The sequence below is a fragment of the Nelumbo nucifera genome, chromosome 2 (genome assembly GCF_055504915.1).
Source record: "Nelumbo nucifera cultivar China Antique chromosome 2, China Antique-T2T, whole genome shotgun sequence".
Taxonomy (NCBI): Eukaryota; Viridiplantae; Streptophyta; class Magnoliopsida; order Proteales; family Nelumbonaceae; genus Nelumbo; species Nelumbo nucifera.
In genome coordinates, this window is record NC_142650.1 from 55,984,465 (window position 1) to 56,010,510 (window position 26,046).

At 35.8% G+C, this 26,046-nt stretch overlaps 1 protein-coding gene across 2 annotated transcripts; it reads left to right on the top strand.

Annotated features, from left to right (window-relative positions):
- Window positions 1–11,473: 11,473 nt before the first annotated feature.
- Window positions 11,474–14,054, top strand: LOC104586325 (heavy metal-associated isoprenylated plant protein 3-like). 2 transcript variants are annotated; one of them, XM_010243509.2, is made up of 5 exons: window positions 11,474–11,632; window positions 11,778–11,931; window positions 12,298–12,506; window positions 12,887–12,974; window positions 13,373–14,054. In XM_010243509.2, exons 1-5 carry the CDS (start codon window positions 11,624–11,626, stop codon window positions 13,765–13,767), a joined length of 855 nt encoding a protein of 284 aa, XP_010241811.1. In that variant the 5' UTR covers window positions 11,474–11,623; the 3' UTR covers window positions 13,768–14,054. The 2 variants fall into 2 exon arrangements, with proteins under 2 accessions (XP_010241811.1, XP_010241812.1); XM_010243510.2 differs by having other exon boundaries at window positions 11,565–11,632; window positions 11,778–12,032.
- The last annotated feature ends 11,992 nt before the right edge of the window (window positions 14,055–26,046 follow it).

The window sequence follows — 26,046 nt, forward strand, 5'->3', positions numbered from 1 at the left end:
GTAGTGGCAATGATGTTAATAGCTAACTTTTGGCCAAACGTGCAGTGCTGGGTGAAGGTGCATATGTATAAGTGCTCGCCTGTGGAGTTGAGGATGATTCTCAACAGGGTTGGTCGATTGAACGGAGCCGATAGGGCTGCTGCTGTTGTAGGAATCGAATGTTTCCTTTGTCACTTGGGCCACGTCGTGCGCTCCACTGGTGAAGTTGAATTCTGCAACAAGTGATTGCAGAAGTTTTTAAGTACAGAGTCAGAAACGTATTTGATCAAACGTTGCCGGAGATAGTACGGATCCATTGGGAGCAGGGGAGGATGAGGTCAAGCCAATTGATACAGGACAAATGCAGGAACTTGGAGCACCATTTGGAGAGCAGAGGAGGAATAGAAGCGGAAGGGGCCGTTGAGAATGATGACGAAGATGTGGGGTGTTGAAGAGGGATGACATTCACCGACCAATTCGGTATCGCGATTGCAGCATAATTATCAGTAGCAGTGACCTTACTAGACTACTATGCTGCAGCAGCAACTGCGAGGGGTCCTCTAGCAAACAAATACCAGAATACTTAGAAAGAAAAATAAAATAAAATAAAAAATCAGTGAGAAAGAGCAAGATGATGACTACTCGGGAAAAGGAGGACGAAGAAGATGACGACAAAAACGTATCTGTAAACCCAAAATGGCCAAAAACTAACGTATCGGTTAATGATCAAGCAGTTCATTGGAACTTCACAAAATAACTGATGCCGGAGGACCGATCAAAATCCCATGTTAATTACTTGGGATTATAGCTGATAAGGGCAATTTTTGGGCGGAGGTAGACAGAGGCATTGTAGGCTGGAGGCAGCGAGGCTGATTAATGGTTTGCAAGAAGAAGAAGATGAACAATGTATTCGCCCTTAATATTATTTTTAAAAAGTTAATTTATTTTAAAAATTTTATTAAAAATATTACTTTTACTGATATTTGGACTCAAAAGTTGCCTTTATCAACTATAATCCCTTTTTATTTTCTTTTTTTATCTTTTTTAAATTGATTTAGGGAATCCATTTAAGGCCCATCTAGCACTTGAACCAGATCACACCCAGAAACATTTATGAGGCATATCGGGAGTCATTGACACAATACATAATACGCCCTATAAGAGATCTGAGCCCATTAACAAATATTGGGTTTGGGGCCAGGTTTAAGTCCAAATTGTGGGTTTTGGGACATGAAGTAAATACATTAGTTTCTATATATTAGGCAAAATGTGGATTACTGACGTGTTTATTTTAGTTTGGGTTTTTTATACTAAACGTGGCAAATAAAAAGTAAAAAAATATACTATTTGAAGAAATTGCATGTAAAAAAATATTAATTTTAAACATGGTTGCAAATTACATGCACATAATGATCTGATTGGGCTTTTATCAATTTTTAAATGGACAAAGCCTGGACCCGAAACAGTACAAAAATACAAACTCAGACCAACCCGAATTGCAGAACTTGGAAAGTGGAGTTATGGCCTTATGGACGCCCATACTTCAATGGGCACCGACCATGACCACCATATCCACAAAGCCCAAATATCCATGGTTCCAAGGAGTCACGGGGCTCATGTCTCTCTGTTGCTATGTTTATATCACATGGCTGAATGATGGATTGACATTTGACAATAACTAATTTATGCACCTCTTCTGAACCAGAATAAATAGATGAGGCATCAGCCCACGAGCTTGGTAGTACCACCTTGGGCTTCCTAGATTCAATCCTACACTCATGACCAGCTTATAAGTGAGTTTATGGGTGGGGCCTAGCCCATCAGACATCTCATGATGGGCTGAAGCCCTTTCAAGATTCTTTTAATAAAAAACCCTTCATAAAAAATTAAAAAATATATACATATTGATTGAATCTTTGATGAAACTGGATATGTTTCAACTTTCACCATCTATCAATTGTTCAACTATTTGGGGTCAGAATCTGATCCCTGTAGAATTGTACAAGGGCCAGTTGAGCGTGGTGAATATGCATGAATGGTGGGGCCAAGCCCAAAAGACATCTCATGATGGGCCTAAACTGATTAGGCCCTATCCCTTTCTAGCCTACTACTTGTAGGCTACTAGGATTCTCTAGATATATGTTTCATTTTTTCACCATCTACCAATTGTTCAACTATTCACGTTGCAGCTTGATCACTGTCAATACTCATACAAGGGCCCGTTGGGCGTTTGGGTTGTTGCTTTCAAATGATGTCAGCCCAATGCGCAAACAGGCCTAAAAAGGTTAGAGCCAGGCCTGGCCCAAATACATTGACTGTTTATTACTGACATTCCTCTTTTTTTAGGGGGTGTTTGGGACGTGACTTGAGTTTATTTAGAGGAGTTTTGAAAATAAAATTCATTTTTTTTCTTTTTCTTAATTTACTTATAATCCTAATGTGGACATATTTCAAATAAAAAAATTGTCGAAAACCCAGAAAAAAAAGTTCTAAAAGCTGAAAAAAAGGGTTTACTTGAAGCAAACCATATAAGAACTTTTTGAAGTTTCTGATTTCAAAAAACATTATTTATACAAAAACTAGAGTTGGGTTTTAAATGATCTTCAGATGTGGCAGGTGGTGGGGGGTGAGAGCACAAAATTGAATTACACATTTACCTATTGTCCTCATGAAAATATTTTGAACACTCTACTTTGTTTTTAGGAAACGAGGAAAAAAGAATCATGTAATCAGTAGGAAAATAGTTCTAAGATGTGGTAGCTTTTTTCAATTCAGAATATTAGGCTGTTTGGTTTGATAGAAAATATATAAGAGGAAAAACAATTATGTAATCTTTTTGTTTTTCTCTTATATGTTTTCTATCAAACTACACATATCCTTGGTGAAAAAAATGGAGATTTTTGGTAAGTTCTTAAAGGCATTTTATAAAATCCCATAAGAACTTTCTCAGAACTGTCATTCTCACTTACTTGAGGATCTAAATACAAGTAGGTTATGTTTGATTTGATAGAAAAATCCATTCTAGAGAAACATTCCTGGGTCTTATTTATGAGGACTAAAGCTTTGACTAAGCTGCTTTGAAGAAGCTATTAAAAGAAGTTTCACCGAAAAATTAATTGTTTGACTGAACAACAGCATATTCGGGCTTTTCAGATTTTTTACCAAATATAGCTTATTGGCCGTTCATGTGGAACCTATCTTGCAAAGCGAGAAGCCCTCAAAAATAGACACTTGATCTAATGGATACACACACATATGTGTATGTATGTATGTATGTATGTATGTAGATAGATGAATAAATAGACTAGTTTGTCTACCACCTAATTTGCTTTGCCCAAAGAGGTTGAGTTTTGTAGTTAATACAATTTATAAATAATTCGAGTCTTCTTCAATCCATACTTGTCGAAATCCCTAGTTCAACAACCAGTTCAATACATGCTTCTTTTGTTGGGTTAGGTTCAATTTATTAGAACACAATTATTTCATTCTCTCCGCAAGTTAATAAAGAAACTCTTTCTAAGTAGTGGATTCTACTTCATTTTGCAAATACCTTTGACACTATTTGGTCTTAAATGCAAGGCTCAAAGCATCGATATCATATACTTTATAATAATTCAAATATAATTTTTAGCAATAATATGATAAACGTTGTTGTGGCTGGAAAGTGCCATGGCGATAGACTATTATGACCTGTCAGTTGTTGTCCTCCTTCCCGTTGGATTTGTAGCATTAGACGGAGAGGTAGAAGTAATTAGGTCTGCTAGCGAGTTGCCTTTGTTAGGTCTTGTTCTTGCGATCTCATGCCCGCTCAAAATTTGTTTTGTTGGAGTGACTTGTGGGATCTGCTTTGTCTCTGTTTTCTGCTTTTCATATATGTTTTGTATACTTTGTTTTCTTTTCTAATAAATTTATCTTATCTTATTCAAAATAATAATAATAACAATTCAATTCTTCATCAATTTATAAACCAATTATAGCTTATAATCAAATAATTAAGATTGTAAGCTAATCATTAGGATGAGGACCAAGCTAAATTGAACCAAACAATTAAGATTGAAGTTGTGGAAATTTACTCAATTTGATAAACTACTTATAATCCAACATACTTTACATGATTGGACGAAAAAAATATGATTGAAGATATAAATAATCCAATGAATGTTGATAGCAAAAAAATACCCAATGCAATCAACTACTAAGGCCAAGTTTGGGAGTGCTTATTTGAATAAGAACTTATTTTGGGTTAGGACCATACCATTAAGCACTTATTGGCGTTTGGGAAATAAGTGCAACTCAACCAATTTAACCAGGTATGGTATCCCGTTTTTTTTTTTTCCTCATTTTTTCATTATCGGATGATCAACTTGACTGATTTCAGTAGATCCATTGCGCCCCAAATCGTCAACTAAGCACTTATTCTTAGGACCTTTGAACTAAATTGGCCTGAAATTGAAGAATTGCTAGAGCATCTTTTTGTTAGGCCATGCCTACATCAACAACTTGAAATCTATCATTAAATCAACATATCATAATCCTTAATTGTGATATTTAACTCATGTTCTAAACAAAACAGCATCCTCCCATTCTCCTAAAATAGTACACAAATTCACATAAATTGTAAAGCAATTGAAAATCCTTAATAACACCCTAAAAATGCCATAAGAAAATCATTATTTTGTTATCCAATAATTCGATAATTTATAATTATGTCAATTCCAATAATTATCATTATTTAAAATAATTTTCAATAAATTTTTATTATAAATTACGAAAAATTATTTTAAGTTTTATTATTCATAACAATCATTGATAACTATTTTTTATTTAATAATTTCGTAATTTCATAATAATAATAGCGAGAATTATTGAATAATAATAATTTGTATTAAATAATAATATTAATTACAATAATTTTGAAAATGATAGTTACATAATAATAACAATTATAATTATCCCATAGAAATTGTTGATAATTTCAAGTTTATTGGAAAGTATTGATAATTAAAAAATAATAACAATGATTTTTAAAATAACTTTTGTTATTCAATAAATTTGTTAAATTATTTTTTATTCGATGATTTGTTATTCCAGAAATTTGATAATTGTGGAAATTTGAGTAATTACAGCAATTTTGTTACTCAATCATTTGAAAATTTTGAAATTATTGATAATTTCAAAATTATTGAGGTTTTTAATAGTCAAAATTATAGATAATTATTTTAATAATGACTAATAAAATGATAATAACAACTATTGAAATCGCCATCATTATGAAACTAACAAATTATTGAATAACAGAATAATTATCAATAATTATTACTGAATTATCAATATTTTTGTAATACTTGTAAATCATTTTAATAATTACTACTATTATTTTTTTAACTATAAATAACCTCAATAATTTTGACATTAAAATAATTAAAAATTTTTCAAATTATCAAATTATATCCTAGCATTTCTTTTACATCATAATCTCCATAGTAGCGCACCAAATATACATTGCCATGAAATTTTTTTTCCTTTATGTAAAGCTTCCAAATATAGTTTTAAATAAATCTACTTGAAATAGAAGTGGGTCCTCACTTCTTTGCATGTGGCTTCTACTCACCCTAGAAATAAATTGACAGAAATAAATTGATAGAAATAAATTGACAGAAATCGTGTAGACTTTTGCTATTCACGTGTTTATGTTTTTTGGGACACCTATCTTCTGTTATATATATGTAAGGGAAAAATAGAAGGCTTTGAGTTTGTTCGTCAATCCATTCAAAGATATATTAAAAAGGGTAAAATTGGAAACAAAAATAAGGGTGTTTGATCAAAAAAATTGATAAATTTTACTTGATTGGTTCACATTTATGATACCAGTTGGTTGGTTACAAATTTTCTGGATATCATATATTTTCGTTATTATAGTGGAACGCAATATTTTATTGGCCAAAACTCTTCGAATACCATATCTTTCTGGCATCATAGGTTTTCCATTTCAATAAAGTTCAAATATAAATGTTAGGTCATTTATTAATTCCATGTCATTCCCTTTAACACTTGTGTTGCTCCATTTTGCTTACCATTGTGTCCTCTTGCTCTTTAATGGATATGCAGATTGCATTACATTTTCTATTACGTACATGACTCGTAACAATTTCTCTAAGCTTTGACATCACCCAATTTTTAGAGTTTTGATCTGTTACCTATCTCACTTTGGGATTAAGGCTGTGCAAATTGGGCTTTCCTTTATCCAATTGTCTAGCCAAATATTAGTTTCCTTATCTTCCTGTGCTGCTCCATTTAATCCCTTTTATAATATATTCTCAATCTTGCAGAAATCATCTCCATCTTTTAGATATCCATTTTCTTGCTTTTTGTGTCCTTGGACCATACAGGCTTTATGAATGCCTTGACTCTCCTACTCCAAGTCTTTCATTCAATGACTTTAGTGCATTCCACCTGGCAAGAGAAAAAAATCTGATTCCAATTTTACCCTTTATAGTGCCAATTTTCTCGTCAAGGGCCCATTGGGAGGGTTTCAGCATTAATTGAGCTGTGTTGAAGAAGAAACTACCAAACTAGTTTCTGTTTCACTATAAAGTTGATTTCTCAGCTCAAGGTAAGTGTTTTTGGCTTTTTGTTTATTTATTTATTTTTTATTTCACCAAATAGAGTTTCATGGGTTTCCATTGAGGTCAACCTTGCAACACTAGAAGCCATTGCATAAAAGAGCCCTCCCAAATTGGCACGTAAGGCCAAGTTTGGGAATGCTTTAAAATAAGTGCTTATTCAAATAAACACTTATTTTGAGCCGGGATTACATCAATGAGCACTTATTGGCATTTGCAAAATTAGACAAAATAAGTGCTTATTTTGAGAGTAAGCACTTATTTTAGAAGGCCAAAATTCAGACTTATTTTTTAAGTATTTATTCAATAAGCGTTTATTCCCTTTCTAGCCTGTCTTGGCCTGCCATGTCATTTTGAAAATACCTATACTATACCTATTTGAAATAAGCACCTTTTCACCAAACACTAATGAACACTTATTAGAATAAAAACTTATTTTTTAAATAAACACACTCAAACTTGGCCTAGATCTCCTTGGCATGGGGATGAATAGGTGAGGTAATAAAGGAGTGTAAGTTGAATGTCTCTAAGGCTCAGCTTGAGAAGAGTACAAATACAAAAAAGTACAATGCAAATACAAAGATTTATAATATAAAATACAAGGTTTTGCACTGTACAAATTTATATTTGTACCCTTTCTAAATTGAACTTCATTCTTAGTTTGGAATGAATACAAATACATACAAAATAATATAGAATATAAGATTTTACACTCTATATATTTGTATTTATACTCCTTCCAAACTGAGCCTAAATGACTTAAATGGTTTACCTACCTAGTCGCTAACCATAATTCGTATCAATGTCGTTGCCTCTCTTCTTTAAAAGCATTAAATATTCATGCGCAATGAAAATGTAATTTATTACATATCCTTAACTGTTGGAGCACACCAAACCAAGTTATTTAACCTATAGGCTATGTTTGGTTTGTAATAAAATATAGGGTAAGAACTAAGAAGGGACCTTGTATGATTTCCCTGCATTTCCCCTCTTTCAAACCAAACACAGACTTAAAACATCATAACTTACTACCAAATTTCCACAATCAACCTCATGGCGACTCTCACTCATAGCAACTTTCACTTTGGCAACGAATAGCCCCCTACCCTCATTATAATCAGGATTTGCTCCTTCCAGAGTGCATCTGCCAATGGCGGAACCAGGAATTTTATGGTTTGAGAAGGTTTTGAGTCTATTACATATTTTTTAAAGAAAAAGTAAACAACTTCATTATTATTTTTTTTATTTTAGGGATTGGAGGAGAGTTAGAATATGATTCTTTACATTTTAATTCAAGTTTTGAGGGGCCCAAAGACCTAGTTTTTTACATTTTGACGCAACCTCCCATTTAGTAACCCTATATAAATAATGATTTAATAAAAAGTTTGTGGGGCCAAGGACCCCCCACCAGTATACTTGGTTCCTCCTCTGGTAGCCGCACATTTGGAATATCTTCTGTACTTGTATTGATGGAGAGATATTGCTCATACAATGGCTGCAACTTGGGTGAGGTTGGTGTAAGGTGCACTCTATACTTGCATTCATGGAGAGATATTGCTCATAAAATGGCTGCATCTTGTTGTGAACTTGGCGTAAGGTGCACACAATGTGGGGCAAATTTGAATTCCTATCTATAAGTAGAGATTGGATTTTTTTTTTTTTTTTGAAAATAGCAGAGATTGGATTTGCTCCTCATGGAGCGCACCTAACATACTTCACAAGACATTTTAGCCATGCATACGGAACATCTCCCTAATTATAAATTTGTATTCATGGGAAGATGTTCCTAGTGCACGACTGAAACATACTGTAAGGTTAGTGTAAGGCACGTTATGTGGATTCCCAATCTCCTGTCTATAAGAATCAAGGTTTAAAATTTTGATATGATACGCCCGATATGGGGCATATCATATTTGGGCGTATCGTATCTTATCTTTGAAAAATAGATATGGGTACGCATGGAAATCGGATGTTTCATCTTTTTTCATGCATATTGGACCCGTATCGGGGCGTATTGGGGATGTATCGAGGTGTATCAGTAATGTATCAATATGCTTTATTTCCCTGAAATAAGCCTTCTTTCACCCACAAATGACTATAAAACTCCAAACTCCATTCCTAGAGTGCTAGATTTGCAAAAGTTTGCAAGAAACAAGTGTGAATCGTTAATTTTTTAAAGATTTTTCAAATTTTGAAAATATATGACAAAAGTAGGTAATTTTTTTTTGATTTTTTATAATATCTTGTGATTTATTTTTTTCTTGAATGTTTAAATTTATGTTGATCTACATTTTTGACATACAAAATCACAATTTTTTTTTTGTGTTATCAGTAGATTTATGGAAATTTCATGAAGATGTTTGGGAAAAATATAAATTAACAAAAATTATGAAAATATAATTTTTTTTCTTTGCCCATAAAGACTAAATATGTTTTAGATCTATGGATTTATCTATCATATCGATAGAGCAATTGAAATTTCTTCTTTAATAATTATTTTTATGTTTTTAGAATTAAAAAATAAATAAATAATTAATTAATTATATTTTATCATTTGATCACAATGATTGAATATATTATAATTCTATGGATAATCTATCATATCCACAAAGCAATTGAAATTTCTTTTTTAATAACTATTTTCTGAATATATTATATAATGTTTTATTTATTTTTTATAACTTTTGGAAATGAATAATAAATAATTATTTAAATAATAAAAAATTATTAATTATATTTTCACATAGAAGTTGTGCCAATGCATGTTTTATGGTTGAATAGGAGAGTTGGGTTTTTCACATCCCATAAAACATTAAAACTTAAGAATTATAATTTATAAATTATAGTTAGGCATAGGATTTTTAATGAAATTATAATTAACTATAATATATTTCTTCATAAAATTATTAAAATATATTAACTTAATGTATATACACCTCATTGAGGCCTTATATTTAGTGTTGTTGATGTATTTTTATGATTTATTAAAGTATTTATAGTGTTTTCAAGCGTATCTTAGTTTTTCTCCGATTCGCATGCGTATCTAAGGCGTATCCCGATACATCTCTTAAAATTGCCTTTCCAATACACTTGACGTTTTCGATACTTTGAACCTTGAAAAAAACTCTACCTAGGGGGTGCAAATGGATAAGATCATGATCCGATCCGATCTGAGGTCTCATCCTATTTGGTTGAATACAGAGCACCCCTGGTTGGATCTTTGGATCAGATCGGATTCCAATCACTCCCATCTGATCCGATGTGTTATATATTTATAAATATATATATATATATATAATACATATATATGTTATTTATTTATTTATATTGTGTTTTATTTTTTTGTTATATTATTTTTTTTATAAAAAACATGTATATATAAAACTAATTACAAAATACTTGTATTTTTGTTTATTCTTTATTTAAATTGGCATATTTTATTTTCTTTTAATAATTTATTATTTTTTAAAGAAAACAAATCGGATCAAATCAGATCTGAAGATCCAAACGGATTTAAATTCAGCTCGAGTTCTATCAGATCTAATCGGATTTTCAGATCAGATCCAGAATGTTGGATCAAATTCGAATCCGATCCGATCCATTTGCATCTCTTACTTTACCCATTCCTATTCACAAAATACTGCCTCTGTGCATTGAAAACATCTCCACATGGATGAATGAGATGTTTCCCATGTGTGGTGCGATGTTACGTGGATAGATGTGGGTAAGAAATCTGAATTAGGAGCAGTTTCGAACTCTCTGAACTTTTACTCTACTGCCGATAACTATTCTCTCAGGTAACCCATTCCGTGATCTAAATTCAAGATACAAAATGCAGGTACTAACATCAATTATTTCATACTCTGATCAATATGCTAAATGCTGTATTATTGTTGAAAGTTGAAACAGGTCTAGCCAACTTGTTTATTCTTTCACACTGTAATCCTTTTTCTATTGATTTAGAATGGAGAAAATTACTTTTCAAAATCTGTATAACGTTGTAGCAACTGCCAAGAAGGTGGCGTTAAATTGGAATCGTGCCTTTTTCAGTTGAGAAACGTGGAGGGAAGTTACCTAATCCATTTCCCGGAAGGATTCCTATTTCCTCTCCCTACGGAGATTTGTGGCCAATGTTGTATTATATCCATCTTGACAGGGGCATTTTCGTCATTAAAAAGATTTTATTTTCCCCGAAATATCCTCCTCGGCGTCCGGGTAACGGGGTGAGGCTACACCTATACGTGAAGGGTACACGACCCTTCCGCAGCACAAGGCTAGGACCTGTGGGACGTACTTAGGGAGTTAGGGTAGGTCTGTCCTTTGGATCCATTAAACGGAACGGAATCCATAAGAAAACAAACAAACCAAACCAATACTCACGATGGTCAAGCGAACTGACACCACGATATGACCAAAAGTTCCTTTCCCTCCCCGTAAGTTTAGGGCACTCCATCGAAGCAATGATAATGTAAATCCTCAGGGCAATACCGTCATTCCACCTTAAAAATTCGAAAAAAAAACCCTCGATGGAGAGAGAAAGTTTAGAGAGAGAGGGAGGGAGATGGTGAAGAAATGACCCAGCGGTTTCGCGACACTCAAACAGGCAAATCAGTCCAATCAGGCGCCAAAAGCATATCATGAGTGTTCCAATCATGCATGACATGCACATACATACATCACCCCGTTCCTTCACATAACATCATCATTCATCAGTGATCAGTGAATCTCGATCCCCTGCCAACTAAAATACGTCCCAACACCCTACCAACAAATTCGATACCGTACATCTCACCACGAAACTGAAAAAAATGGGTCTCGCGGTGAAGGATTGTTGGCAGGGTGTTGGAACGTAATATGTTGTAAGGAGACCCCAACTCGTGATCAGCCCCTTCATCCACAACTACCTCTCCCTATCTCTCTGTCTTCTATTTATTGTCCTCCGCCTCTGCGGTGCGGATTCACATCGATTCTTGTTCCTGAGAGTGAGAGCAACATTGGTGGGAGGCAACGGAGAAGCAGCGATGGGTGAGGTGCGAATTCGTTTCCCATTCCAGATCACTCGCAGTCGCATCTCTTTCTCCTCTCTCGACTCCTTCTTGTTGAGTCTCTTGAAGTTGTTTTCCGAAATGAATGGCGACCTCATTTTGTTTCCTTTGTTGGGTTTGTTTGTTGCAGAAGGAGAACAAGAATGAGGGCAAGAAGAAGAACGGCGATAAGAAGGCCGAGGGTGGGAAGAAGGACGATGGTACGATTACCGTGGTTTTGAAGGTTGATATGCACTGTGAAGGTTGTGCAATGAAAGTCAAGAAATCTGTCAAGGGTTTCGAAGGTAGATCACGCCCACGACGACAATATGTTTCGTCATATTTCGATTAATGTTAAGTGTGGCATTTGCATCTCTTTCTTCGCAATGTTTCGTCGTGTTTCGAGGTCAATCTCTTTCTTCAGTCTGATTCGTCAGTTTTAACTTCTAATTGTATTTTGATTCTGGATTTTACAGAGTTCCTCCCCATCCCTCCCGAGTTACTCTAAATCACCTTTGGTTTTATCGATTGAGTTCGGTCATTTTGGTTTCTTCCTTTCGTCTCCGCTTAGACTACCGAGGTTTCCAACAAAGTTTCTGAGAATGTGCTTTGTTATAGACTAGCCATTGCTTTCTTAATCGTTTTTGTGCTCTGTTTTCTGATGGGTGAAGGTGTTGAAGACGTGAAGGGAGACTTCAACAGCAACAAGCTAACCGTAATAGGGAAGGTAGATCCAGTGAAACTTCGAGAGAGAGTAGAACAGAAGACGAAGAAGAAGGTGGAGCTCATCTCCCCGATACCCAAGAAGGGAGATAAGAAGGCAGAAGATAAGAAGGAAGAGAAGAACGAGAAGAAAAAGGAAGAGGGGAAGAGCAAAGAGGTAATTTAGAAATAGAAACTAACGTGCGCGTACTTCCGTTCCATGTCCGACTAATGTGCGCCTCCTTTTTTTGTAAAGCTACCATTTATTTCGATCGTCGTGGGCTTTTATTTTATTGGGGTTTTACTTTGTTTTTCCGCCTTCTGAACCTAACCAGGGGGGTAGTGGGATGGCGCATCTGGCGTATTCTAGCTACCCTCGTGAGAAGTCAAGAAGTCAGTCAGGGTCATTGAGGGCGTTCAATCTGTTGCAATTCCTTCAATTTTTATTTATATATAGCCTCCCATTACTAAATGGCCATATCGAGGCGCATCTTAGTCCAGATTAATTTTACTTGGCTTGAATTAATTATTAATCAATTTATTTATATTCTTCTACAGCCACCTGTGACGACAGTTGTTCTGAAGATCAGATTGCACTGTGAAGGATGCATCCAGAAAATACGACGTATCACCTCCAAGTACAAAGGTGAGGAGAGAGATAGAGATCATCTTCGTCATCAGTTAAAAAAATTTCAGTAATTTCTACTGTATTTTGTTTTGGTCGAATTTTTAGTTAAATTAACTTGTGAAACAAACGTCAAACATACACCATGTGTAATGGCTAATCTGGGTGTTCATTAATGAGACATACGGATTGGGTAATGTTTATTTTTTTAATAGTTAGGAGAAGGGGTCGAGCCTTGTCCAAAGTTTTCAACAGTTGGCGAAACTGATTCCCACCTTTTCCTCTATGAAATCAATGAAAAGGGGGGAAAAGATTGGTGAAGATACCCATACAAAGTCCTCGAGACTGTAGAATATTTTAGTTACTGCACATTCTGACAGAAGGGTAATGGTAAAATGGTGTGGTTTATTTGGTTGCAGGGGTTCAAACTGTGGGAATCGACTTGGCAAAGGACCTGGTAACAGTGAAGGGGACGATGGACGTGAAAGCCATGACACCTTACCTAAAAGAGAAGCTTAAAAGAAGCGTAGACGTTGTTCCGGCGAAAAAAGATGATGGAGGCGGTAAAGACAAGGAGGGCGGCGGGAAGAAGAAAGAGGGTGGCGGAGAAGGGGAGAAGAAAGAGAAGGGTGGAGGAGGCGAGAAGAAAGAGGGTGACGGCAAAGGTGCCGGAGGCGGAGGGAAGAAGGAGGATGCTGGGAAACCGGTGGCCGAAAACAGGATGGACTATTACGGCCCCAACTATGTGGTGGACTACGTTTACCCGCCGCAGCTTTTCAGCGACGAAAATCCGAATGCCTGCTCCATAATGTAAGAACCAAAGAAGAAAGCAAAGCCTGGTAAAACTAAAAAGCTAAGAGAGGGAGAGAGATAACTTGAAAAAAAAAAGCGATGTAAATAAAAGATATATTATATATACGGGAGGAAGAGTACATATACTAGAGAAGGGGATCGATGGAAACGGCTTTTGCTGTTGGAGATGTTTATAGGTTTACCCGGGCCGGAGTCGGTCGGGTTCTCGGTAGTTCGTAGCTTTTGGTTCGTCCTCTGTATTTTCCAATTGCTTATTTAGTTTTGGTTAATTCAATTTTGTTTTGTGAATTCCCAAATTCAATGGTTGCCACGTGGATAAATAAAGAGTTAAAATCAAAGCGAGCCCACTCCACTCCCCAGTTCTCAGCAGCCAGCCAAGAGCTTGTCTTTTGTAAAATGCATTAAAAATTGAAAGGGAAAAGTGGAAGAGGGTCAGCACGTTCTCGCTCTCAGGCTCTGCTGTGTGGAAGGAGTGAGTGTGTCCTTCCTAGCTTTCCCCCGGACCCCCGCCTAGCTGGAGCCTGGAAGGAGTCAGTAGTCCTTGAGGGCTGTCTTGTTTGTAGTCGCCGTCAAGTCATAAAATGAACAAAGGGGAGACCAGTCGTGCCCTCCATCTGAAAATGAAACCACGCCATCTCATCCAACTATTATGCCGATTGCCTATGAACAACCCATGTGTACAGTGGATGTGCCTGTGAGGCGCCCATCTGTGAGTAGTAGCCAGATCCAGTTCCGCTTCTTCTACGCTACGCCGCATTTTTTTACTACATTTGGATTTGGTAAACTCAACGTGTCCAGTCCGTCCATCCATCTCATCTTTCGGGGGGGATGCATGCAATGCATCCATGCATCATCATCATCATCATAATCGTCATGCCATGCATCACCATCCATATTCTGTTTTTCTTTTTGTCTCGTGTCCATGGAAAAAGAGAAAAAGAAAAGGAGGAAGCTTTCTCCATCTCTCTCTCTATATATGTGCTTTTCTGATAAAGGGACAAAGGCATGTGGGAGTGGAAGTCATAACAAAACAGTGTGGATGAATATTCTACCTAATCAACCATGTCTTAGGGGGTCAGTCAACGCATGAACCCCCATTTTTGTTGTTGCTCTTCTTGTATTATAATTAGAGAATGGGATTTTACAGCTCAGGAGCTTCCATCAAATAGCAAAACGACATGCATATGCCCTCAGATTCTAATCCTATCATGGTTACTTTCCAATACCCATCCATGATGTAAAACAAATAAAAGGGTGTTTTTGTATTGACATTAGGGCAAAACTATTTAATTACATCACTAACTCTATATTAGTGGGAAAAAAAATAATTCTGAAGCAACTAACAAGACTCGAAGTATTCATGCAATTCCACTTAATGTTGTACAATATTGACTAGTATTTTGTTATTTTCCATGAATATTGGTCTATGTTCTAATTCTTTCTCCCAACGTTTTTTTTAAGTACATTTCAGTAGTTCATTCCTTACGTAAACCATTAATATGTGTTTATACCCTACTAATAGTCATTTAAGCTTAGATTCAATGTGATGGAGGCACTCTTTAATCATTCCACAATACCCATTTAATTTGTTCTTAATTAACCATACTCCGATGTATTATCTTTTCATTTCTCTTTCAGATGCCAATACTTTAAAGTTTAAACCTTGTACACAAGTCACTATTTTTGTGCAATGAACTGACAAAAGGAAGAGCAATGCTGAAATATAATGGTACCATTGACCTTTAAAAGCTACAAAGAGTTGACTTCAATTCTAATAGAACAGGAACAAATGTGCTTTCACACCCTGAAAAGATACATATTTTTAGGCAACACCAGTAAAAAGCGCTCAAATGTTGGGGCAGCACGACGTCTTGGAGATGCCAAGTGATGGTTGAGGAATGCAAGAAAAATTGCAGAGGACTCCAGGATAAGGGTGTGGTACCAGGAGAAGGTAATCAAGTTGCTGGCTAGTTGGCGATTGAAGGCCACAGCAGGGAAATTCAAGATAGTGGGACTTCAATTTATGCTTTAGGGTGTTCCTTCTCGGTGTTTTGTTTGTTTAATTTCTTTCTTTGTATGAAAAACAAGAGTTCAGATTGGCACCCCACATGCACATCTCAGCGTGCATTGGGAATATCTTCCATACTTATCATGGGAAGATGTTTTCAATACATGACTGGGATGGGCTGTGGGGTGTGCTCTGTGGGATGCCCATGTGAATTCCAAAAGGAAAGTGTAAACCTATACATATTTTTCCCAAGAGTTGCAGACTCCTATCCTAACTCATCAATTTAAAATCTCCAACTTACCAATTTACCATTATTTTTTCCATAAATTCTGAAAAGTACTTATGATAATAGTATTGTTGCATAAACATATTTCAACACAAGAGTCATGAAAAATTAGAAACTGCAAGTCAATGTTAATGGCTATTGAGGAACAAGTACCTTTTGCACTAGTTCCAAACAAATCCCACTCGTTATCAACAATTATTTTAGCTACTTTGAGCTGTTAGGATATTTTATTTCATATTTAATCAAATTAAGTACATTGTGTAATATATTGTTGTATGTTTAATTATTTACAATTAAATGCTTGAGATATTGTTTTTTTGTAGAAACCACTTCTTTCCCCAATTGCACAACAGAGCATTATAATATTTTGTAGTGTTCTTGTTGTTTGTGTTGTACTGTTGTATGCTTTTCTTTCTTTCTTTTTTCTTCTAGCTTTTGTTTTAGGGCAGAGTGATTTGGGAACAACCCATTTTAATAAAGGGGGTACATCCCTCATCATTAGCCAAAGAGTAGATGTTCTAATAGATAAATACACTCCCTTGTGTTTGATTTCTCTCGTTGTAAGCAGGGATCTGTCTGGCTATTCAGTTTTCACCATAGGTGTGCCAGGTTTGTCAAAAATGGGGTGTGCTCTGATCATTTTCCTTCTTTCTTTTTCTTCCAAACCCACATTATCATAGAGTCATACCTGTCAGCCCAAGATTTTATCTTCCTCTGCTTCCGGAAAATCATATACATAAAATTTATAACACCAATAATGGAGATGGTAAGATTTATGACTCCAATCATGGAGATGAGAATGATGGGCTTAAATGTCATACCCTACCACATAGACAAGGCAGACGAATGCTAGAAGAATATAAAGCCTTTCAGTGTGGGACCAACTATGGTATTATGAGCCATCTCCTTGCAGAATAGGGATTTCTTTGGAGATAATCAACCCAATTTATGAGGGCTCACAGGCTAATAGAAACCAGAAAAAAAAAATGTCTTATAGGTTAGTACTAGATGGGGCAGCCCAGGACCCTCCTTATCCTGTCTCTTTTGATAAAGTTGTGTTGTTTTTGTTTGGCAGACTGATAAAAGCCATTATGCCAACTTTTCTCTTGCAGTGTGATACAAGATTATTACTGGCTTCCTTGAAACTTCCTGACTGCTTTCAGGGTTGTTCACTCAAAAGCTTTTCAAAGGTTGAACCCTAATAGCTCATCAACAACCAAGTTGATTAGCTAAAGTTTTGAGCCTTTGATGATTGATTCAAGAGGCTCTCAGAGCAACTTGGTGTACGAGGTGGGGTACATTGACCAGCAAAAGCTAGACAGCGAGGAAAGGGCATTTAAAAGCACTTCTTGAAGATCTCACCCTCACTTTCTTTTTTTTTTTTTTTCTCCCCTTTTCCCTTTTTTTACTGCAAAAATAGGTAATAGCCACACAAACTTAGAGGAAAAATATAAAGTTATAAAGCTGATTTGTGGTCCATTTCTCTTGTGTAACAATATTTAAGGGTTCATAGCTGTATCGGATGCATAGCAAGTGTATGTGGATGATCATAAAAGCTTAGGTCTCATGCCCAAAACCCTAAGAACCATGAAAAGCTCCTTTTGGATAAAATTTGCTGGAGAAAATGGAAATGCTTCTGTCCTAAAGCATTGTAGAGATTTTGTTTTTTCTTACTGTTGAGAGCAATAGCTATTTAAATTTTAAAAAGTAAAGTTTCCACCAAGTAAAAAAAAAAAAAACTTTTAGGAGAGAAAGAGAGAGTGGAGGTTTTTGCCTTTTAGGTCAAGTAATGAAATGGAATATTGGAAATTCCAAGTCCTACTACTCATTTTAGAATTTAGAAAACCAGTTATCCTTTTTGATAAAATATGGAAGTATTTTTTACGTTGTTTGTTTTAACTTAAGTAAAATTCTTTCGTTTTTTTTTCTTTTTTATGTTTTTAGTATTACACGGTACACATTAAATGGGACTCAAGGGAAGGGACAAAGAAAGAAGGGCAGGGTACATGTGAAGCCAACTGGCCATACCACAGAGAGCCTACATTTCCACGGGTTTAATCGTATGTCTCCATTTTTTCGGAGCAAATGACCATCTTGACCAAGTAAAATATATTGTTTGCCGAAACAAATGCTAGAAAATTTGTAAAATTCTTGAAAAAAGCTTTTCTTTTGCAAATATAAAATTGAGGGTATGTTTGGTTTGCAGGAATAGGGGTTTGGAATCAGAATAGGAATGGGTTATTCCAATTCCAACTGTTTGATTGAACGGAATTGAAATTCCATTTTCATTCCTGCTAGAATGGCATTCCCCCATTTGAGGGAATGGTCATTCCCTGTCTCTTTCTTGGAAATGAAATTCCATTTCTCCTAGTTTTAATTCACATTTTTATTCCTGTCTGAACCAAACAAATTATGGGAATAAACCATTCCAATTATGATTCCAATTCCAATTCTGACTATGAACCAAACAGACCCTCAAGTTTTCAACTTTGCTACTTTTTCTTAGCATTACCTCAGGGCTAAAGCTCCAGACCTGTAGATCCTCAAAACTTTCCTCATTTCAAATTGAAGAAATTGAAAACCGTGGAATCAATTGGGCCAAATGAGAACTTGAAAAGTAATCTCAACTATCTCGATACTAAACTAATACACATAAACTCTAATTAATAAAGTCATATATAGTAATACTTATTGAGCTAATGGTATTATATTTTCTTAGAAATCCGCTTCAGTGCTCAAAAGACGGTGTTCTCATGATTGACACAGTCCTTGCAGCTTTTTATTGGGAATATCTCTCTATGAAAAAAAACATACAAGTACAGAGATATTCCCAATGCACAGCTGTGAAATGCTGTACGAACGATGTGAGTACGGTCCTGTGTGCACTGAAACTGATGTCAATATGGAAAAATCAAGAATTCCATTTAATTGAAACTCTTTTTATTTTTATAAATTGTCCTTCTATGATATTTATTAACGATAAGGCCTTGTTCGTTTTTCAATGAGTTACTTACCCGGGTAAATGCACTTACTCGGGTAAGTTTTTCATGGGAAACAGTTACTTGGGTAAGTGCATTTACCCATGTTCTTTTATTTTCTAAGTAAATAAGGCAAATACCATTTTAACCATAAAAAACCGTTATTAAAAAGGGGCATTTTTGTTCCATTCAAGGATTGGCAACTTCCCCTCAAGTGAGAAAATTATTTATCCACCTAAAAGATGTGTGTATCACTAACTCAAGTAAATGATACCCAGAAAATTAAAAAGAACATGGGATTCTCCCCACATTAGTTGGGAGAATACTTGGTAAAATCAGGACACCATGTTGCATGGTAGTTTTCCAACAGCCCAGTTATGATTCAACAATATCCTGAGGTCTGGAAGAAGATACGGTCTCTCAAAATTCCAAAAAAATAAAATAAATAAATAAATAAAGAACTTCTTATAGAGAGCCTGTTCTTGTGCACTAGCAGTTTTTGATTCTCTACATCAAAAAGGCATTTCATCTCATCAAAACTATCCTAGGTGCCGGGACACTCCTGAAAGTATATGTCATGTGCTTTTGCAGTACCCTTTCGCAAGAGCAGTCTGGCTCGCCTCTCCAATCCCCTTATCACTGGAGACTATTCCTCACCAGTCTATAAAAGAATGGTTAGAAAAAGGATTCTCTCTCCCCTATATTGCAGCCAAAGGTCGGGAAGTATGGGGCAAGAAACAAGTGGGGTTTGCCCGAGATCATTGTAGAATCGGATGCGCTAGAAGCTATTAAAGCCTGTCATCTCATTAATCCCCCGGGTTAGCATCCTTGGAAGTTAATTTGGCAAGACATTTATCGACTGGCTTCAAACTTTGAAGATTGTTCTTTTGTGCATGTTCGTAGGCAGGGGAACTTTTTGGCCCACTATCTAGCTAAGGTGGCCACCAATCGTTTGTCCATCAATTCAAGTGTGAACTCCTTGTATTCCCCTTCAGTTTTAAGTAATGCAGATCTATTTTGACAAAAAAAAAAAAAAACCTTTCCCCTCTCAAAATTCAAAAGATGAAAGCCCCTATAGACTATTAAAATAGCCTTACTTTTAGTATTTAAAATATTAATGACCTTGAAAACTGATATATATTGTATTTTGAACCTTCCCATCATATGGACTCTGGTCTCTCCATATGGTTGGTAATAAGAACAAAAATAGTAAATTGGGTTTGAGTTAATAATCTTAAGATGTTCATGGTCTGAAATTCATAGAAACTTCAGATGGACCCACCATTGAATGGGCCCCCAAGATTCAACTTCACAGATTGTAATTTTATCACAGAGAAACCAACAATTATGGGCCTGCAAATAACAAAGAGACCAGTAATTACGAAAATTCTGCTGTCAAAAACTCTGTAAATTACCTGAAATAACCAAAAAAATATTCCTTCTGCATTCGTGCAGCTACAAAAAGGGCTCCTCTTTTGGTGAAACTTACAAAAAACTGTATCCAAACTTGGAAAAAGCTCCTAATAATGCAAACTCAAATTGTTGCAGTTTATTTGATATTACTGATTCTTGTTCGGGCAATCCTTTAACTGGGACCCGGGCCCCCATATTTTAGTGAGTAGAACAAGTCATTGGGGCCCAGATCCATCTTTCAAAGAAAAAGACTATTAAGCCCCTATTTGAGAGTGTTTATTCTTCTAATTAGTGCTTATGAGTGTTTGATGAAAATGTATTTCTTTCAAGTGGAGTCGTATAAGTATTTTGAAAATTAAATGACAGGCCAAGATGGGCCAGAAAGCAATAAATGCTTTCTCAAAAGTGCTTCCAACAATTGCTTAAAAACAACTACTCCCAAACAAGAGCTAAATCTAATACAGGTTTTATCTACTTTTATGAATTAAATTGATTGGAGTCAATTATGGGAATGACCATGACCCATCTCATTCCGTGGTCCAAGCAATGACCATGGATCAGGAAGGATCATTACGACTTGTACTCGTCTGTTTTGACCTCATAATTATTGGATAGTTTTGTCCACTTTCCCCTTATTAAGTGGAAAATTATGAACTTATGACAACAATAATGCCATATAAATCTAACCAATCAATTGTCTGTTTTTTGAGGTCGGGACTGGCCCCAGAATTATCTTGGTTGAAAATGAAAACTACCTGCTGTTGATTTTGGTAAAGGAGAAATTCCACAAATTATTACTGAATGAGACAAGTTAAAATGGCAAATGCCGAGTTATTCAAACCAGTTTTTTTATTATTAAAACATTGGAACCGTTCTAGCCAATGTTTTAAAAATGATTCGGAATTGGAACCGTTTTAGTCACTGGTTTTTGGGTTCACAGTTCCACCATATAGTTCGAATGGATGATTCATTCTAACAAAAAAATTAAAATAAAAATTGCCAAAATCAATTGAATGGGTCGACAATTCAACCATCTGGGTCAACGGGTTGTTAACCAATTCAATGGTTTTTGGCCAAACACCGGGTTTGGGGTAAAATGGAACCGATTGCCTAGATGGTTCGACTGTCTGCATCAACAGTAGTTCGAAAATATTGATTCAAACTGAATGAGTTCAGGTTGGATTCAGGTTTCATTATCATCACCCATCATGTCATGATACCCTTACATGTATAGAGGGTATTTTTAAAATTTGGTAAATACCTCTAATCTCATTACTTTTAACTTAAAGGAGTGTTCTACAATTTGAATTGTTTGTCTTGTTGATAATTCCAAAAACAAATTAAAACCATCTTGTTTAAAAATAGATTGTTTCTGAAAACAAAAATACAAAAAAACAAGTTATTGGTTGTGTATATGTTTCTTGTTTTCTAAACTTAGAGCAAAATTATGTTCTTGAATCCGGTTTCAAAAACATATTTTCTTCTGAGTATTCAACATCATGTTTCATAAATTATATTATTTCGATACTAGGAAATTTGTTTTTGTTTTAAGAATCAATATTTTGTTGGTTCCAAAAACATGTATTATTTTACCAATTCATCTTTGACTCATTGGAGTAGAGATCTATGATCAAATCCCATTACCACCAGGGTTGGAGGTTAAGGCCTTAAGAGAGGGGGATGGGTTACCCCCGTTGTGTAGCCCCATGAAGCAAAGAAAAAGTATTGTGTTTTGAAATAAAACCAATTTGTTTTTCCCTTTAAAAATAAAAATAGATTTTGAGAACATGTTTTGTTTATTTGATGATTTGGCCATTTTGAAAACAAATAAAAACAAAAACATATTTCATATTGCAGAACGCCCCCCTAAACTAATGGCTTTATATTTTCAAAATGTGCTATAGAAAATATAATTGATAAACTGCAGGGATTGAATTGGATTGATATTGGGTTAAACCCTATAGGACAAGTTCACATCTCCACCCCACGATGTCCCACAGCATATCCCTATCATGTATTGGGAACATCTCCCGATGATGATATCATTGGGACTAGTACTATGATTGGGAGATGCTCCCAATACACAGCGGGGATGTGCTATGGGGCATTGTGGGGCAGAGATGTGATTTCTTATAGGACCGGGTCAAGTTAGGGTGGAAGCAAAGAAGGGTTGGATTAGGGAAAAGACAAACTTGTACCCAACATTCCTATTACTGGTTGTACTAATAACAAAAAATAACATGACAAAAGTGTCCTCCTTATATATTTGATGGTCACCACAATCAGCAATCAACGGTACCTTTTGTCTTTTCACTTACCACGTGGTGTCCAATTCAGTCCCAAAATTCAAATTACATTACTGGACATCATAGGCCAGGTTTGCAGTAGCAGCCTAGCGAGACCGGATCTGCTCCTCACACCTGGCGTTTCATTAGCGCCTCACAAGCACATCTTACTATGCATTGAGAACATCTCTCATATTTATTAGTAAATATTCACGGGAGATGTTCACAATGCATGGTGGATGTGCCTGTGAGGCACCCATTTGTCAGGAGCAGATCCCGTCACAAGCCTAGCAGGTTTTCCTTGCTGAATGGACAGTTTGGGCCCACTACACCTACAAGGTGGCAAACAGCGGGTGTCTTCTGCTAGTCGTAGTGGAATTTGGGATCAAATTAGGGGAGGTTTATGGGTTGGGGATGGATTACCCCCGTCTAGCCTATCAAACGATACAAAAAAAAAGACCCACTACACCTCCCTCACCATAATTAAAGCCATAAACCGGTTGAGGTAGAACAATTTTCACAGCTTTGAAATCTGATTTGGTCCTCACGGCTACTTTGCATGTACGACTAGGGCTGTTCACGGGTCGGGTTGGGTCGGTTTATTGAGATTTTTCCAACCGACCCTCTGGTCAGGTTACCTAAAATTGAAATCGAAATCGATCCTGTGCTAAGCAAAACCGACCTGATCGGTTTGAGTCGGGTTAGGTCGGTTTGGGCCAGTTTCGTCTCTAAGTTCAACCATGCTTGAGAATCAAATTGTATTAGAGATTGTGCTTGAGTTGAGGGGCCAAGGGGGGCGGACCAAGTTAGAATAGAAGTTATCAAGAAAATAGAAAGTCAAACTGTATTAGAGAAAGAATACTGAAATTTGTATATTTCAAGAAACCTTCTAATCTAAGTAAAAAAGGACACCTATGGTGTAAAAGACCATAGAAACTAGGATCCTTTGATTCTTTTCTTTAAATTTTTCCAAAAAAATTCATTGTCTAGTTGTCTTACAATACTTGCCATTAATGTCATTCCTAATTAGAAGACTAGAAATTAAGTTAGGTTGTAAGTAGGATAGAAACAATTTAATTAAGTAAGAACTAAGTAGGTTGTAACTACTAACTAGGAACTAAGTACTAAGTGAAAACCGAAATCGACCTGAACCATCGGTTTATAATTTTTTACAACCCGAAACCGATAGGTATTGAAGAAAACCCGGCCAAATCGGGTTGGTCGATTTGGTTGGGTTGGGTTTCTTATGAACAGCCCTATGCACGACTGTAAAAGAATTATGAGAACGGTTCTATAAGGATCAAATCGAATTTCACAACTTCAAAGATTTTTCTTACACAAAGGAATTAGGATGATGGATCTTCTCCTCACAGAGCACATTTCTCCACTAGGAGGCTTGAAAAAAATCAAAACTCTTAAGGCCAAGATTTAAAAAAAATAAATAAATTTATTTCCCCAAACTATGCCAAAATTATGTCCATTCTCTTTAGAAGTTGGAACTTGAAACCAAGGTTCTAAATATCGATACGAACCTGTTGATGCTTTTTTTTTTAATGTTTTATTTTTTTTCGAAATCAGTTTAAGGCTCGGCTATCCTCTGAACTAGTGGCTGACCCGATACAATCCCTATAGGGGTGTATCGAAAAACCACTAGCACAATACATATCAGCAGATATGGACCGATACTTATTGATTCTTAACCAATGAAAATTAAATATTTCCAGCTACTATTAGTACCCTCTTTTTCTTCTAGTCACCTGCATTTACCAAGTTTGACTACTCCAATGCAGCAAAGACATATGGGCCCTATACATTTATTATTATTATTATTATTATTATGAAAAAAAATCAGATTAAAATATTTTATCAGATAATTAATTAGATATTCGTTTCAGAAATTATTAATTGTACATTAATTAGAGTCTGGGATTCCCTACCCATGATGACTATACACCCACACCTACCCATGATGACTATACACCCAAGCATAAGACGTTTATTATGCTTGCGAGATGTTTATAATGCACGGAAGTAGTGTTTTGTTATGGGGATCGGTTTTAGGTTGAACGGTCCAATCATCCGATCTGAACGAACGGCTCACTCTAACAAAAAAAAATTAATTAGAAAAAGACTAAAATCATTGTTTGAGTCAACTATTTAATCACTTGGGTCAATGATTTATTGATCAAATCAATGATTTTTGGTCAAAAAACAGTTTTTAATGAAACAGAACTGATCAGATGACTGATTCTTGATTTTCCGGTCCAACCGTCCGGTCTGATCCGATTTTGAAAACAACGCCCCACAAATACCTAATGCCGCCCAGACTAGTTTGTCATCACCTCGTAGTTGATGGACTATCATGATGGGTTGGGTATCACTGTAGTTGGTAGAGCAGAGTCACATATTAAAAATACTAAAACATGTGGTTTGGCGTACGATAAGATGGGTATGTGTTAGCATCATAGCATGAAATAATCTTGTTTAGAATGAATGGATTAAAGAAGATTGGAGAATAAATTAAAAAAAGAATTTCATACAGTGATACGTCAGTTTGAAGGTGGAGTAATCACATCGACGATTCATGCCTCTGAGTCAGCAGGACTGGAACACCGGAGTCTTGTATCGTACATCAGTATCATTTATGTATATGCATGGCCATGGCATGCTTTTGAGTCCCCCAAAATAATCTTTACCGTATGCATTGCAGTTAATTGACTTGGCTTTACATCCCAGCCATCAAAGTTAAATCGCGATATTTTAAGGCTATGTTTGGTTTGAAGGAAAAGGTAGGGAAAGATGCGGAAACCCATACAAGATTTCCCTACCTTCCTTACTTTTTCATTCAAACCAGATATAGCCGCCTAATATAGCATCATATAATGCCAATGCTTGCAAATGGAGTTGGGATCTCCTGTCAATCAAACACATTCCAGCCCCCTACCAATTTTGTCTAACACCCCACTTCTCACCATAGAACTGGGATCCACCATAAAAATGGGACCTGTCATGTATGAGATGTGTGGTGTCATATGATGTTGGTAGCAATTGGAATGTATTTTGTTGGCATGTGATCAGGACTCTTTCAAATGGCGGTAGTTCAGATATTTCTAAAATGAAAACAAAGTTTGAAGCATGTATAGTGTGTGATTTTTTTACTCCATATGAAAATATGTTTTTAAACTGGAAATTCAAAAGCATATATAACAGATTTATGACAAACTCAAATGTGTTCTTTAAACTGAGGGTAATGTTTGGCATTGATGATGATTTCTTGAAAATCACTACCATGTTAGAGCGAAGTCAGCAT

Bases quoted from the DNA above. Each gene is read 5' to 3' on its own strand.
- LOC104586325 (XM_010243509.2), top strand. The intron at 12,507-12,886 runs GTAATTTAGAAA...ATTCTTCTACAG, and splicing joins AAGAGGGGAAGAGCAAAGAG to CCACCTGTGACGACAGTTGT. The intron at 12,975-13,372 runs GTGAGGAGAGAG...ATTTGGTTGCAG, and splicing joins TATCACCTCCAAGTACAAAG to GGGTTCAAACTGTGGGAATC.